Source organism: Dermacentor albipictus, chromosome 9, assembly GCF_038994185.2.
Source record: "Dermacentor albipictus isolate Rhodes 1998 colony chromosome 9, USDA_Dalb.pri_finalv2, whole genome shotgun sequence".
Lineage (NCBI taxonomy): Eukaryota > Metazoa > Arthropoda > Arachnida > Ixodida > Ixodidae > Dermacentor > Dermacentor albipictus.
Window position 1 is genome coordinate 224,229 of NC_091829.1, and position 17,596 is coordinate 241,824.

At 50.2% G+C, this 17,596-nt stretch overlaps 1 protein-coding gene across 4 annotated transcripts in view; it reads right to left on the reverse strand.

The window, feature by feature from the left end:
- LOC135909211 (uncharacterized) overlaps nt 1-2,544 on the reverse strand; it is a 36,002-nt gene extending 33,458 nt beyond the window's left edge. For 2 of the 4 annotated variants that reach the window (XR_010566633.2, XM_065441081.2), the window contains exon 1: nt 2,082-2,544. Coding sequence is in view for 2 of the 4 variants with exons in the window: in XM_065441081.2 (XP_065297153.1) it covers nt 2,082-2,192 (111 nt within the window). In the remaining 2 variants the exon portion in view is untranslated. The remainder of the gene's footprint in view (nt 1-2,081) is intronic. The other 2 variants (XM_065441080.2, XM_065441079.2) reach the window with 2 other exon arrangements.
- Nucleotides 2,545-17,596: the final 15,052 nt, after the last annotated feature.

Here is a 17,596-nt window from a genome sequence, read left to right on the forward strand (position 1 = left end):
TTTTTTTGAAGCCTAGCGAGTCTAAAGTGATAGCCAATGCACGCCATCTCGGCGCAGAGCCGTGTTGCGGGGTTCATTTTGCAGTTGCCTGTCCTTGTTGGATGTTTTGGGGCGGTGCCATCAATGCACAAGTGGTCGCTGCGAGCCAAGACATCAATCCCCCCCTGACCAGCAGCCGTTCTCTTCCTGCCTAGCGGTTGTCAGCGCTAGACAGTCGAGATTTTTCGGGCCATGGAGGCGCTGTCAAGAATGTCGAGCCGCTAAGCAAGATTGCCACCTTGCCACCCGATTACGACAAGGGGTGCAAGACGCGCACCTCTCCCTCTCCGTCGCTGCAGCTGGGAGGCGTTCAAAGAAGCGGCCTTTGTGCTGAAAACCCGCTTCCTTCCTCCAGCCCCATCGACATTGTGACGGGACGAGTTCGGTGTGTGGACAATGATTCCAGAGTTCCCCAACGCGGAGCTGATTTGACACGGATGGACAAGCTGCCGTGGGGACGACTTATTTTGGAGCGTCTCACGCTTCGGCCTAGCACGGAACAACGAGCGACCCTCGATCAGCGCCGATAGTTTCCCGGAACGGCACCCCGCGCGGTTGCCTCTGTGTACAGAGCGCGGTTGCCTTTGTGTACGAAAACTGGTCTGCAGAGCAGCGGCGAGTTGGTGATGAGTAAACGAACAGTCGCCGCGTCGTAGGACCGGCGCATCGAGTGTATAAAAACTGTGGTTGTGCGAATGCTGAGGACACTTCTCTTGAGCAGTCATGTTAGACTGAGTCACTTCTCTCATGCAGTCATGTTGGACGGATACTCTTTTTCTCAAGCAGTCATGTTAGACTGAGTTAATTTCTGTAAATAAACCCCTTTTCCTCGTTCTCGATGAGAAGCAGTTCTTCACTTCATCAACGATCTCAGCGTAAATAAGTTGGACGACGGCATGGGCCAGCTACCTCCGAATTCGTGCCGTACTCCAATCTTGGCAAAGGACCACGGACGATGGGATTGAGCCCCCAATCCTGACAACTGGCTGACAGCGGTGAGATGGACTTTGCGACATGGTGCTGTAGCTGCGGTGAGTGCTTGGTTTTTGCTTTGACTCTCTAGGCTTCATTTTGTGGTTGTTCTGTTTAGAACAGTAGGGAAGCTAGATTGTTGTGTGTTAGCTACGTTGTGTTTTCCTAGCTAGATTTAGAGAGCAGAATCAAGGCAGTAAAGCAGCAGTCATGGAGTTAAGGACACTGCTGAGAGACGAGTTGTTGATTGTTGGTGAGGAACTGGGCCTAGATGTACGCAAGGAAATGCTCAAATCGGAATTATTGGAGCTAATTTCCGAAAAGGCCAGTGAGGAAGAAATTGAAATGGGGTTTGAACTTCTGAAAAAGAGAGAAGAACGAGAGAGAAAAGAACAAGAGAGAGAGGAACGCGATAAAGATCGCGAGTTAAGAAAAATGCAACTGGAACTTGAAAGCAAACGTTTGGAGATGTCTCAAGGAAGTGAAGGCGCTCTGGGACGATTGACCGCGCATTCAGGACACCAAAGCGGCAACGGGATCACCAAAGCTAGAACCCGGACTGGTCCTGCTTCCAGCTTTGATCCCGCCGCTGCCCCTTGGGGATCTGATCCTGCACCGCCTCCTCCATTATAATCTCGGGTGGTCTCCAGAGGCCTCCGTTCGCCGCTTGCATGTGCCCTCCTGGATCAGCAGCACTCGTAAAAAATCCAATCTATTGTGACAAAAAAAGCACACAGCAAAGAAAAAAGCGCCTCGTGATTTATACAACACCACTCTGAACCTTGTCGTAACTTTCATGCGTGCCAAGCCTGTGCGCCATCGACGTGACTGCTCATTCGTAGTGGAAAAGCGGATGTACAAGCAATATACACAGTTTGCGTTCATTATACCCGCAAGCCTTTTATTTGCGCGTCACTGCTTCGATCGACGCATTACGTGCAAAACCCCAATAGTTGGACCAGGTAGCTTACAATGTAACCCGCTTATGGTCTGGAAATTAAATAAGTAGCACTCTATTCCTAGCACAGTGAAGCACAGCCAGGCTGCAAGCACAGGGCGCAGACACTTACCTTCGGAGCAATCACAGCAACCGGCCAGCACTCGCGCCGTTCTCTTGGCGAGAGGGCAGACAGGTCAGACACACGACCCACTTCTTGCAGCTCCACACTGGACTCGGACATGTCTGTTTACACCATAGAGTTTCCTACAAGGTTTACACCGCCTGCCTGAACCGCATCATGTAGCAAGATATTTTGGGGGCGCTGGTTGAGGTAGTTGATGATCCGTTCAAGCAACGGGCCCGACGGTCACCAAATACACACTGCACAGACTTTGTGCGCTTTGATCGAGGAAGGAAACCTAAAACTCTCTATGCCCTTTCTGCTTGCAAACAACAACACTTTTAATTTCTGCTTGCAAACAAATAATCATAAGCAACTTGAGGTGACGGCTTACCCAAATTAGACTGTACTAGAATACGGTTTAGTGGAACGAGCGGCTGGATCGGCGCATGCTTTGCGGTGAGGCGCGCGACGACGAAAAGTACTATGGCGGCGCTGCGATCGAACTGAATAGGGCCACATCAAGGTCGCGCCGTTGGAAACTGCTGGCGGTTCTGCTCGACGGGGTCGTTCGTACTGCTTCGCGCGCTATTGTTTGTGATCAGACCGGCCAAATGGTGTTTATAATTAGATATGAGATGTATTTATGCCTCAGGAATAGAGTAATTTCTTTGTATTCTTTATTTCATTTTACTGGCTTTTAATGCTGCTCGGCGACTGCGCGTGAACTGCGGCCGCAGTGTCGGCCTTCATCTACGATGTTATTGTACGGTTCCCTTTGGAGAACAAGTATTTTTGTTGTTCTTCAAGCAGTGTGTATCCCTCGCGTGTATTTTCGCGCAGTAGGTCTTGCGAAGCGCAGCCAGAAAAAGCATATGTAAAGTCCTGCGTGCCGCTTAAAACATATCGGACCCATCCGGCGCCCTGTAGTCAGATTTACGGGGAGTACTCTGATAGAAGAAAAAAACTGCAGTGCTACATACCATTCATGTTTCCGTCTTCCTCGCGTTACAAAACGCGGAGTAATTGCACTTTTTTTTTGCTTTTTATTGCGGACGGCACTCGGGAGCCGGAAACTGTTCCAGATAGCGATTATATGCTAATCTTTGGCCCGTAAGCTGTGTGACATTTTATGTCCAGTCCATGCTTAACAACAACAGAACTCGGTGCCTTTCCATTCTGTGAAGGATGACCAGCGAGGCTGTGTATGTGAACCCCTTTAAAACCCCTCAATCTCCCAAAGTAGCGCCATTCACTTGCCTCCTCCTCCGCTCGGCGCGGCCTCGACGGTGGCGCCGCCGGTGGTGGGCCTGCCGTAGCAGACGACGGCTAACACGCTACGGGAGGAAATCCGCGGAAAAGTTCGTTCGAGTCCTGCGGAGCAGTTTTTTCAATCTAGATCTTGCTTTGTCAGTCGGTAACTGGCCTTAAGAATGTCGTGTCGGATTTGCGGAAGAAATAGAGAAAAGCACCATGATTCAAGACGTATTTAAGGCGTAAAGCGCGCGCACGTTGAAAGGTCGTGTTGCTGAAACACGACACGAGCACGCGGTGTGCTCAGACACGCGAGTAATTACCAGAGTTTCAGGTTTTGACAGCGTGAAAGTATGTGCACGTGGTTTCGTAGGTTAATTTACGCACCTGCAGGATGCTTTTGTTCGGCCGGCGCGTGAGAGATTCGGACTGTCTGTGGTCAGCAATGCCTGGCAGCAGGGCCGTTTCTGTTCCGCGCCTTTTACAGATGTACGTAGCTCATGCACAGGTTGTGGTGGCCATGAGCAACGTTTTCACACATAGGCGGTATAGATCATTTGAACAACGATTCCTCGTTGGTGTTCCGTAATTCTCCTCGCACGGGCGCAGTATGTTGCAGCAGTCGCGGACGCTTTTTTCATTGCGGGGTGCTTTGGTAATCGTGACAACAGATTTTTTTTTTTTTTTGGCAAGTACTGCTCCAGGACGGCACATTCAACGGCTAACGGAGACATCTGAAGAGCACGCGAAATTACAATAAAGCAGGCGGCGCAGGAAGTGTGCGCATACGAATTGGCTGTCCGCGAACGCGGACAGCCGATTTTACACCCCCTTGGCATGCACAGGCTTCGGCGAGCCCCATCCAGCCCTGGTTCTAGCTTTGGTGTTCCCATTGCTGCTTTAGTGCCCTGGAGGCGCCGTCAATAATACGAAATAATGCAGCGCTACCGCGCCGACGCGAGAATTATGAAACGCCAACGAGGAATTTACCGGCCCACGTACGACTCTACGATCAAAGTGCATGTTAAACATCTCTTGGCGACCTAAATAAAGTTATCCGGAGCAATCCACTACGACCTCCATCATAGCTTTAGTCGCTTCGGGACGTTAAAAACGTTAATCACCACAAACCAAATTAATACATGCAGGTGTACATTCGAAGCTAAAAGACTGCATCCATAAGTCATAGTGAGCCCTGCAAAAGCGTCGAGAATATGCAAACTTCTGGTGGAGCTCAAAACACACCCTAAATAACGTCGCTTTCATGTCGCAGGCCAGCTGCAGATGCGTGCACTTTCACCGCAAAACGAAACTACATGAAACGAAGAGAACACATACCAAAAAAGAAAAGTCAACTTAAACGCGCTAAAAACCACGCAGAGCATGAACACATACACTTTTTCGAAGCGGAAGGCGTGGACTAGGCTCAAAAGAAGAGCTTAGAGGAGCCGTGGCACTTGCTTCACAAAGCCGCGCGTTCTTTGCCACTTGCTCGAAGTCAGCCCGCCCGATCTTGTGAATCCACACTTTTCTTCGTTTTGCGTTGCGCCCGGCGGATGGTACAGCACAAAGCTTTTTGCCGTCACTGGGTCTGTTGTGGCAAGCGTAGGCGCAGCAGCACGGCATCGCAATTAAGCACTCGGTCCTAACACATTGTATAAAACTACGTACCGCGCTCCTTCAAACCGCCTGCCGTACTTTCGTCGCAGCAGGCCCAAGAATGGGGGTCGCAGCGCGCTGGAAAGAAGAGAGAGAGAGAGAGAGAAAATGATAAAAGGAAGGTAGGGAGGTTAACCAGGACTGAGCCCGGTTGGCTACCCTACACTGGGGAAAGGGAAAGGGGGACGGAAAGATGAAAAGAAGAGAAAGTCCACTGGAGATATCAGTCGGTCACTCAGTCCGAATCACAGGCGCTCACTCAATCCGGTCGCTTTCAAATACCGGAGCAGCGCTTTTGTGGCCTTTTGTAGCTGCGATATGCGAGGCCAAGGTCCCAAGATCTTCTTCAAGGTGAACGGCTTCCCATCCAGCTGATTGAGAGCTGTGCAGAGGTCTTGCCTTTCGTTTTCATAAGATGGGCAGTAGCACAGTAGGTGTTCTATGGTTTCCTCGACACCGCAGGCATTGCAATCGGCGCTATCAGCCATTCCAATCAGAAATGCATAAGCATTTGTGAATGCGACTCCCAAACGTAAGCGGCACAGCACTGTTTCCTCATTTCGCGGAAGACCTGGTAACAGCCGCAGTTGCATAGAGGGATCGAGGGAATGCAAGCGATGGTGAGTGAATTCAGATGTGTGCCACTTCTCCAATGTCAAAGAGTGCGCTAGCTTGCCTAAGTGTTGGGCTGCGTCGGTCCGCGATAAAGGTATTGAAACAAGGGTTGCTCCTTCGTGTGCTTTTCTAGCAACTTCGTCAGCGAGGTCGTTGCCGGAGATACCGCAATGACCAGGCAGCCACTGAAACACGACGTCGTGTCCTTTCGCGATCATGAGATGGTGCATTTCTCGTATCTCCGACACGAGTTGTTCACATGACCCGCGACGAAGAGATGCCAGAAGACATTGTAAGGCTGCCTTGGAATCACAGAATATAGCCCACCGATTAGCCGGTTGGTTATTAATATAATCAACGGCACCTCGGAGGGCAACAAGCTCCGAACCAGTCGAGTTTGTCAAATGAGAAATCTTGTATTGGATGCTTAGTGATCGTGATGGTATAACCACTGCGCTGGTGGAGCTGGTCTGAGTGGAAGGGCCATCCGTATATATGTGTATTCGATCAAAGTAGAAAGTGTGCAAACAATCCAGAGCTGCTTGCTTCAAAGCCAAGGTAGGCAGGTCGGTCTTCTTTCTTATTCCTGGAACCGTAAGACGCACTTGAGGTTGTTTTAAACACCACAAAGCTGAGGTTGAACGTGAAGAGGGTGTGAAACCCGATGGTAAGGAGGCACGATGGATGTTGACCTTGTTGGAGAAGGACGCCTGTGGTCGTCGTTCCGGCAGGCACGCAAGAGAGCTTGACTGCATCCGTGAACCATGACGAACATGGGCTCTAAGCGTTTCGGTACTAATATAAGTCGTGATGGGATGGTCTTGAGCCATTACAATGGTTCCAGCTGTTGAGGCGCTGCGCGGAAGGCCTAGGCAAACACGTAGTGCCTGCGCCTGCACGCTCTGAAGTTCTCGAAGATTTGACTTGCATGTTTTAGCAAGCACGGGAGAACTGTAGCGTAGGAATCCGATGAACAGTGCTCTATATAACTGTAGCATGGAGCCCACTGACGATCCCCATGTTTTGCCGGCGATAAACTTGAAAACGTGAACAATAGATGTGAGCTTCTTCTTTAAGTGGGCAACATGAGGGCTCCAAGTGAGGTCTCAGTCTACAATGACGCCCAAAAACCGGTGATTTCTCTTGTAGGAGATAGGCTGACCATTGATGCATACCGGATAAGGACTCATCGCTTTTCGCGTAAAAGCGACTATCGCACATTTTTCTGTTGAGATGGTAAGGCCTTGTGCGTGAAGGTAGTCAGATGCCTGCGTTGCTGCTTTCTGTAGCCGTGCGCGAACCTGCAGGCGAGTGACCGCTGATGTCCAGATGCAGATGTCGTCGGCGTAGATTGAAACACTCACTGTTTCTGGTAGGGATTTGGCCAGCCCAAGAAGCGCGAGGTTGAAAAGAACAGGGCTTAGAACACCACCTTGGGGAACGCCTCGGCATGTGTAGTGGTCGGTAGTCGGACCATCTTCCGTTCGTACGAACAAGGACCTTTGTGTCAAGTAGTTACTGACCCAACGATATACTCGTCCTCCTAGGTCAATTGTCAAAAGTGCGTCTAGAATGGTTTGATGGAAAACGTTGTCGTAAGCGCCTTTCACGTCAAGAAAGAGTGCTACTGATAATCGCTTCCGATATTTTTGTTGTTCCACAGATGTTACTAGATCGATGACATTGTCAATCGATGAACGACCCCGTCGAAATCCCGCCATAGAGTCAGGGTAAATCTTGTGGTGTTCAAGGTACCATTCGAGACACATGAGGATCATACGTTCCATGAGCTTCCCGACGCAGCTGGCAAGAGCTATAGGCCGATAGGATGCCAGTTCGAGCGGTGACTTTCCTGCTTTTAGAAGCGGTACCAGACGGCTACGTTTCCATTCCTGTGGGACGACACCATCTTGCCATGAACTATTAAAAATGCTGAGGAGTTCTCTTCGTGCTTCTCTGCCTAGGTGGCGCAAAGCAGTATACGATATGCCATCGGGCCCTGGTGAAGACGAACACTTACAGAGCGCCATAGCAGCTTCTAGCTCTTCCATAGAGAATGGAGCGTCCATACTTGCATCTCGTGGGCCGGGGATGTTGCCTAGAGCCATGTCAGGGACTGAAACTGCGCCGCCGGCGACGTTCGCACAAAATTCCTCTGCGACGTCTATCTCACAGCGGTTTTGATAGAGAGCAAGGGCGTTGAATGGGTGTCGTTGCTGGGGACTTGAGCAAAGACCCCGTAGGGTACGCCATACACAGGACAATGGCTTGCGGGGGTCTAGTGAGTCGCAAAAACACTTCCATCTTTGATTCGCTAGCTTATCCATACGGCGTCTGATCTTCTTTTGCATGCGCCGAGCTTCCCTGAGGTCAAGAATTGACTTCGTGCGCCTGTACCTCCTTTCAGCTCGGCGACGTAGTGCACGAAGCCTTTCCAATTCAATGTCATTCTCTGTACGCTTTGATGGATGTGTGAAGCAGCGTGTACAATCTTGCATAGCGTCCGCAATTATGTCTTCTAATCTGCGTGCAATATGTGTCTTGCATGTGTCTTCTACGCGATCTTGAAAGACTGACCAGTCGATTTGGCGAGAAACAACCGGTAATGTGGCGTCTAGTCCATCAATTCTCACATAGGTCGGTATATGATCACTTCCATGGGTTTCAATATCAGTGAACCACTGCACGCTCAAAGTCAGGCAACGTGACACCAAAGTCAAGTCAAGGCAGCTACTGTACTTAGTTCCTCGCAGAAATGTCGGGCTTCCGTCATTTAGAAGACACAGGTTGTGGCCTGATGCAAAGGATACTAGTGACCTGCCCCTCGAATTTATCCTGGAGCTTCCCCATATATGGTGGTGAGCGTTGAAGTCCCCTGTTATTATCCAAGGACCGGGAGTAGCAGCCATAATATATTCCAGTCTGTTTCTATCAAACTGACTTGTTGGGGAAAGGTAGACGCCGATAAGAGTAAAAGACAGCTTCTTCTTTTTCACAGTAACAGAGACGTATTGGTTACCGTCGTGTGGCGCTACTTGTTGGGAAAAATACGTAAGGTCCTTGCGAATGTAGACCAGAACCTTACTGCTACGGACACACGTGTTGGAAACAAAAGATTCATATCCCGACAGTCTTATGGAAGCTGATAAGTTCGGTTCACAGATGACTAGTATAGGAAAATGGTTTGCAAATACGAACTGTCGAAAATCCGAAATACGGGACCTCAGGCCTCTCGCATTCCATTGGAATATGGAGGCATTTCTCACATCATCCCGGAACGATCGTTGGTGGTGTCGATGAGCCATGGTTCTGCTGTAGAAGTTCTCAAGCACTGGACTTCTGAAGGCTCGCCAGAACCGGACTGATGGCATCCAGCACTTGCAATGCACTTCGAGCTGTTGGTGTCTGTAGCTTGTCCAGAAGAACACGAATAGCACTCACCAGAGAGCTGATCATAACAACAATTTGTTGATCTTGGTCCGCCAATTTATCAGGAACAGACGAAGTGTCCCCTGCTGTAGAAGTATCACTCCGCTCAGTAGGGGCATGTAGCTTCGGGAGTGCAGGCCACGCGTCAGCAGCCGTGCTGTTCGATGCACCCGTGTCCTTGGAGCTGACTGCGTTTGGCCTGGGCGGAAGAGTGGGTGGTGATATACGTGTGTGGCGTTCTGCAGAGGCTTTGGAGGGTCTTGATCGACGCCGGCGACGTGATCGTCGTCGCTTAATAGATGCTGCTGCTTCTCGGTGAGACGAGTGGTCTCTAACCATTTTCTTCAATATTTGCATTTCCTTTCGAATCAAAGGGCATTCCTTCGAAGATGCATCGTGAGGGCCGCTGCAGTTTGTGCACTTCAGCACACTGGCCTCGCATGTGTTTGTGGTGTGGGGCCCAGTGCAGCGAGAACAGACGGTAGTGTTATTGCACACACTACTCACATGGCCAAGCTTCATGCACTTCCAGCACTGCAGTGGTTTTGGTATAAAAGGGCGAACTGCGTGTCGGAAGTGGCCCACTTTTACATGCGATGGGAGGGATTCGCCCTTAAATATGATCTTCACACACCGTGACGTGCCGAGACGAAACGCGTTTGTGATGATGGTGGTCTCTGTAGCTGGCTTGATTAAGATTGACAGGTCGGAGTCGACAATGGTCTCGTCAACATCGTAAATTACGCCAGTACGGACTTGTTTGCCCAGCGGAATATAAGGGCAATAAGGAAATAAGGAATATAAGGGAATATAAGGAAAGAAAAGATATACAAAAGCGCGGCGCCTGCTCTGCGCCGGAACGAAAAAAATATACAAAAGCGCGGGGCCTGCTTTCATGTGACACAGATTGGCCAATGGGGGAGCGGAGGAGGCTGGGGCGACAGGAGGAGTGGAGGAGGAAGCGCCTGGGTGAGCGGGGTGGCGGAAAGATCTAAGAATGGCGCTACTTTTGGAAAATTGAGGGGCTTTAAGCCCCTTACTGCACCCCTGCCGCGGGTCGGCCGGGTATTGTACTATCTTCAGGATTTTTTCCTGCACGCAGACGCGATAGTGGGGAAAGTAGCTCTTAACACCTTAGCTGTTAAGTGGATATGGCGTTGCACTGTTAAACTCGAGCTCACGGGTCCAAACCAGGTCGTGGAATTCGATTCGTAATTCTGTTTAGGTGCATGTAAAAGAACCCCAGGTGGTCAGAACGGAACAGGGTGCCTCATATATAAGCATATCGCCAGACGTAAAACGCTAGAATTTCTTAAATTAAAAAAGAACAAGAAAAAGAAGAAGGTAGCTGCGTCCTTCGGATTTTTTTCTAGGGGTGTAAATGAAAGAAATTATTCTCAAGTCTGATTACTGAGCAAAACATGTTACGCAGCTTCGTTCTGCCTCTATTTAACAATTTTAACAAACAAATGCAAAGTGATGCTCCACAGTTGCACAAGCTCTTGAGAAGTGCAGAAGCCTGCGTGATGGATTGTTATCTCAAGCGATCCTGCACACAGGGAGTTCAGGTGGCAAAAGTTGAATTCAAGAACCCCAAACGCTCTGTGTCTTTGGAAGACATGTACGTCGGCGGTCAACTGCATTCTTGTCATCCAGAGAATTAATGTTCAGTTAACACTGAATAACGTCAGTTCTTCCGCTTAATGTGCCTTGATTTTTACATTGAGAGTGTGGACCAAATTCTGAAGCGTATCCCCTTCAAGAGCCGGTTTTAAAACACCTCGAACTCCTAGATCCTACTGTGTCCATGACGGGGAAGGCACCGTGTCTTGCATCACTGGCGCAAGCCTTTCCTAATATAATGCCCGGCAAAGCCTCGCAATCTTTGGATAACGAATGGCGACATTTAAGAAACGCTGATATCCAAACAAGTGAAGATACCTCGTTGCACGAGTTCGGGCAGTCGTGTTTACTCAAAAACATTGTGATGGGCGCGCCACTTTTCCTGCATTGACCGAGTTTGTGACGGCTGTACTGTGCTTGCCACATTCTAGTGCAGCAGTTGAGCGGGTACTTTCTGCTGTAAACAACCTGAAGAGAAAACTGCGGAACAAGCTTAGCACGGAAACTATCTGTGGCCTTCTGCACACGAAACGCCTGATGACGTCTTCAGCATGTCACAGCTTCAAAACTGACAGGCCACTGATAAGGAGAATGGACGACAGGCACAAGGATAAGCATGGGTGCATTTAATGCGGCTTTGCTGGCACAGCCGCTTGTGGAATTTCACAGCATATCTATAATTCATATACATAGCCATTTTGAAGTTGCCTGTTCACGCACAATAACGTTTATTTGCGTAAGCTATACGGGACGCATGTTTTCTTATTTCTGGATCATCATCATCATGATAAACGTATTTTTATGTCCACTGCAGCACGGAGGCCTCTCCCAGAGATCTCCAATTACCCCTGTCTGGAAAATACTATACTCTAAAGCTTTCAGGTACTAAGTACCATAGAGTATCCTACAAAAATTACTCGAGGGAACTCTGGCGCTAGTGTCTACGGGAGCTGCAACGAGAATGGTTGTCCTAGCATTATGGTGGCTAGAGGGGGAGGTGTCAGCATCGGCTGGGCTGCGCCGCGTATGGCGGTGCGGCATTTCTTCATGACAGCGACAGGTGGCGCGCTCGTCGTCTCCGAGATGCTGACGTCTCCGAGAGGGCGCTAGAAGGAAGTAATATCGGGTTTAATCTCTCATACAAACAGGCAGGTACAGTAATAGAGCAGCAACTCCCAGGTTTATTTTATGCGGACGACATTGTGTTGCTCGCAAACAAGCAAAGTGATTTGCAACGTCTGGCTAATATCTGTGGACAGGAAGGCAACAATTTAGGTTTGAAATTTAGTGTTAGAAAATCAGGTGTTATTGTATTCAATGAAAACAGTGAACAGACAGTGGAGATACAGCGCCAAGAAATATCTCGGGTAACAGAATATAAATACCTTGGTATATGGATAAACGAAGGCAACGGATATATGGAAACACAGGAAAAAACCATAACAGTCAAGGGGAAGAGAAATGCAGCCATAATGAAGCACAGAGCGCTATGGGGATACAATAGGTACGAGGTCCTCCGAGGTACGTGGAAAGGGGTAATGGTTCCAGGACTTACTTTCCAATGGGCTGTGAATCGGCGCATTGGAAAGTCTGTTTTGGCGCGTAAAACCCCCGAATTAACCTTACTCGATCACCCGTTAGACAGTCCAGGGTATTTGCGAAAGAAGAATGTTCGTATTTGCTTCTATAATTGAGACTCTACGGTCGTTGTTGAGGGGAATCAGACGCGGACGAGAAATCCTACTCCGATCGGCCTCTATCACGATGGGAAGCGCCCCATCTGATCGGCGTCGTTCGGGCACTTACGATCGCGATCTAGCCCGATTGAGATCAAATTCGTCGATCGTGACTGACTGGCTCGTTTGCGAAAGCTGCAGAGGGAACTATTTGAGATGTAAATTAGATTCCAGTTGGGCTCGATGGCGATCGAAAGTGAAGCGCTTGAAGGGAAGGAAAGTAAAGTGAAGGCGCGAAGACATACCACTCGTCGTCAACAGCACGTTCGTCGTGCTCCCTCCAGCGCGACCCACATAACAGCATGGCGCCGGATGATAGACGGCGCTGTGATTGCAAAATGGCGGCGCCGTCTATAAAACGGTCTATACGCTCCAACACATTTTTATTCCTCTGTAACTTTCCTTCTTGTGACCACGGTTCTCTGTGAATAATTGACCTAGGTAAACGTACTCCTTCACAGCCTCTAGAGGCTGACGGGCGATCCTGAACTATTGTTCCCTTGCCCGGCTATTCATCATCTTTGTCTTCTGCTTATATATATATATATATATATATATATATATATATATATATTGTAATGAAGCAGACGCGCCCCTGTGTATGTGCCGTCTGAAGAAGAAGACGAAGGGCCGTGCCGTGATCTCGAGCGACCCCGTGCTTCGGACAGCCCTTGCAGTGCCTTGTTTTGCCTAGCGTTCCACAACGTCGTGAACGAGAATAAACCTCATCGCAATATATATATATATATATATATATATATATATATATATATATATGCAGCCGTGGAGTAGTTATGCAGCCGTGGTTGCACGGCCACCTGCGCAGACCGCTTCCTTTCCATCGCCCATGAATCCGGCTTCATTTCAAGTTGCCCGACCGTCACCACACTTTTTTCGTCCCACCGAGACGTGGCGCACTCAAGACAACCGGCCTATCTGCTTCGCCTGCGGCATTGCTGGCCATGTGGCACGCTTCTGTCGCCGCCGCGCCTCAACTGCGTGTACCAGCTTTGACAGGCCCCGCTACGCACCACAATACGCCGCCACGCCTCCATTATCACCGCGACGTCTCGACACTGATCGCCGGTTGGAAACTCGGCGTTCCCCTTCCCCTCGTCGGCGTTCGATTTCGCCCCTGCGTCGTCGAGTTCCCACTGAAGAGGGAAACTGACTGCTGCAGTTCCTGAGGCAAGAACTGCAAATACGTCGATTTTCTCAAGACCTCAATCTTCGCCGCAAAATGTAATTACCGTTTTTGTAGAGGGAGTACCAGCAGTGGCACTAGTCGATACCGGAGCTGCCGTTTCCGTCATTCACGAGGGCCTTTGCCGCAAGCTACGAAAAGTGACTACAGCTCGCTCTGGCCTGGTGCTCGCCACTGCCAGCGCGCAGCGAATCCACCCTTCAGCTGTATGCACGGCCCGTGTCGTCATCAACGACGTTCTGTACATAATCGAGTGTTTCGTGCTACCATCGTGCTCTCACGACCTCATCATTGGTTGGGATTTCCTGTCACGTCATCATGCTGTCATTGACTGTTCACGTGCAGAAGTGTCGCTTTTACCACTATGTGAATCACTGCCGACCAGCTCTCCTCACTTTGCCGACAAACTCACTGTTGATGCCGACACAACCGTACCTCCTGAGTCGTCGATGGCTGTTGTCTTGTCGTCTGATTCCGCATCTGACGCCACCGTAGTGTTCACGCCGTCCGATGTGTTTGCTCAACGCAAGGGCATTGTTCTTCCGTTTGCCGTGCTTACTGTAACCTCTGGCTCAACTGTGATGCTGGTCACCAACTACTACCAGTACCCGATCAGCCTACTGCGTGGAGAGACGGTAGGCTACTTTCAAGCGGTCGACTACGTCGACGACTTCGATGTTCCTGCCGCCTCCCTCCGTCACCTTGACGCCATCGCTTCGGTCTCCGGCTCATCACCTTCAGTGGGTTTTGACAAGGCCATCGACCCTGCACTTTCCCCATCTCATCGCCGCCAACTTCTCGCTCTCCTTCACAAGTTTGTCTCTTCTTTCGACTGTCATCAGACGTCACTGGGCCGTGCCACCGGTGTTTCTCACATCATCGACACTGGTTCCCACTCCCCCTTGCGACAGCGCCCGTATCGTGTCTCTGCCGAAGAGCGCCGAATCATCACGGAGCACGTGGACGACATGCTCCAACGTAAAGTCATCCGTCCCTCTCAAAGTCCTTGGTCTTCACCTGTCGTATTGGTGAGGAAAAAAGATGGCTCCATTCGCTTTTGTGTCGACTACAGACGCCTAAACAAGATAACGAGGAAAGACGTTTATCCTCTGCCTCGAATCGATGACGCTCTCGACTGTTTACAAGGCGCAGAATACTTCAGTTCCTTGGATCTGCGCTCCGGGTACTGGCAAGTTCCCATGGCCAAGCCTGACCGTCCGAAAACCGCATTCGTTACACCCGATGGCCTCTACGAATTTAACGTCATGCCCTTCGGGTTGTGCAACGCGCCTGCTACTTTTGAGCGTATGATCGACACCATCCTTCGTGGCCACAAATGGAAGACCTGTTTATGTTACCTCGACGACATCGTCGTCTTCTCAACCGATTTTCCGACGCACCTCGCTCGCCTGCATGACATTCTGACCTGTCTCGCCTCTGCCGGTCTACAGCTTAACCTCAAAAAGTGCCGCTTTGCTGCAAGCAAGCTAACCATATTGGGTCACGTTATCTCAAAAGACGGCGTCCTCCCGGATCCAGACAAGCTCCGCGCTGTTGCAGAGTTCCCAAGGCCCACGTCTATCAAAACCCTCCGAAGTTTTATTGGCTTATGTTCTTATTTTCGTCGCTTCGTACGCAATTTCGCATCCATCATGGCGCCTTTGACAAGTTTACTTTCCGCCAGTAACGGCATAGCAGCATGGTCACCTGAATGTGATGCAGCATTTCAGCAATTGCGCCACTTGTTGACCTCACCACCGATTCTTCGCCACTACGACCCTGATGCTCCCACGGAAGTCCATACTGACGCCAGCGGAGTTGGCCTTGGCGCGGTCTTAGCGCAACGGAAAGCTGGCTATGATGAATACGTCGTCGCTTATGCGAGCCGTACTCTAAAGAAAGCAGAATTAAATTACTCCGTCACAGAAAAGGAGTGTCTAGCGATCATCTGGGCATTAAGCAAGTTTCGCCCATACCTTTACGGCCGTTCTTTCGCCGTTGTTACTGACCACCATGCCCTTTGTTGGCTTTCTTCCTTGAAAGACCCGTCTGGACGCTTGGGACGTTGGGCGCTTCGCTTGCAAGAGTACGACATCCGCGTCATGTACCGCTCTGGTCGCAAGCACTCCGACGCTGATGCGCTCTCTCGCTCCCCACTGACGCCTGATTTGGCGTCGTTGTCAGCTTCCTCGTCCACCCTGTCACCGTTCACCATCCCTGACATGCTCACAGAGCAGCGCAAGGACCCATCCCTTGCAATGTTACTCGACTACCTTGCTGCTCCGTCTGATGTCCCTTCGACACGAGCACTGCGTCGCCAAGCAACCCACTTCTCAGTGCGGGACAACATTCTATATCGCCGAAACTACATGCCCGACGGACGCAAATGGCTCCTCGCTATACCTCGTCATATGCGCTCTGACGTCTGCGCGTCTTTTCACGCTGACCCCCTAAGCGCTCATGCCGGCGTCCTCAAAACTTACACAAGGTTGCGTCAGCGCTATTATTGGAGAGGCATGTACAACTTTGTGCAAAAGTACATTCAGTCTTGCACTACATGCCAACAAAGCAAAACACCTACACAGCGTTTCACAGGACCGTTGCAGCCGCTGCCATGCCCGTCTCGTCCGTTCGACCGCGTCGGCATCGACCTCTACGGCCCGTTTCCATGCAGCGGGCGTGGAAATCGGTGGATTATTGTCGGCGTAGATCACCTTACTCGCTACGCTGAGACTGCAGCACTGCCAGCAGCGACCGCCCGTGACGTTGGTTTTTTCATCCTTCGCAATTTTGTCCTTCGCCACGGTGCTCCCCGAGAATTACTGAGTGATAGGGGCCGTGTCTTCCTGTCGGAGGGCATCCAAGCCCTCCTCGCTGAGTGCAGGATAATTCATCGCAAATCGACCGCGTACCATCCCCAAACCAACGGTCTTACCGAGCGCTTCAATCGCACACTTGGCGACATGTTGCGGATGTATATTTCATCCGACCACTCCAACTGGGACACCGTACTCCCCTTTGTTACGTTCGCGTACAACACCGCGACGCAAGCGACCACCAGCTTTTCCCCCTTTTTCCTTGTGTATGGCCGTGAGCCATCATGCCCTTTGGACACCATACTGCCGTACCAACCTGACACTACAGAGTATACTCCGCTTTCCGAAGTCGCCAAATATGCTGAAGATTGCCGTCAGCTGGCACGTGCCCTGACTAGTGAGACTCAAGAACGTCAAAAGACAAGACATGACCGTGCTCATCAACCACCGCCCAACTTTGTTCCCGGTTCACTTGTGTGGCTTTGGATACCAGCCAACATTCCTGGCCTTTCTTCCAAACTCCTGGCGCGTTATCACGGTCCATACCGTATAATCGAGGCCACTTCACCGGTCAACTACATCGTCGAGCCGCTCACCGTGTCACCAGACCTGCGTCGTCGTGGGCGAGAGACAGTACATGTCAACCGCCTGAAACCGTACTACGACCCGCTCATCATCTCCGCGCTCTGAGTCGCCAGGATGGCTACGCTTAGCTCCCGGGGCATTGTAATGAAGCAGACGCGCCCCTGTGTATGTGCCGTCTGAAGAAGAAGACGAAGGGCCGTGCCGTGATCTCGAGCGACCCCGTGCTTCGGACAGCCCTTGCAGTGCCTTGTTTTGCCTAGCGTTCCACAACGTCGTGAACGAGAATAAACCTCATCGCAATATATATATATATATATATATATAGGACGCAAAAACTTCAAGATACAAACCAACCGAGTTATCCGCAACTCGAATAATACAAAAGCTCCTGCGCGTTATTCGAGTTGCGTTATTGTTCCGAGACGTTTACCCAGGATTATATATATATAATCCTGGGTAAACGTCTCGGAACAATAACGCGCAGGAGCTTTTGTATTATTCGAGTTGCGGATAACTCGGTTGGTTTCTATCTTGAAGTTTTTGTGTCCTATATATATATATATATATATATATATATATATATATACATTGGTTTGTATCTTG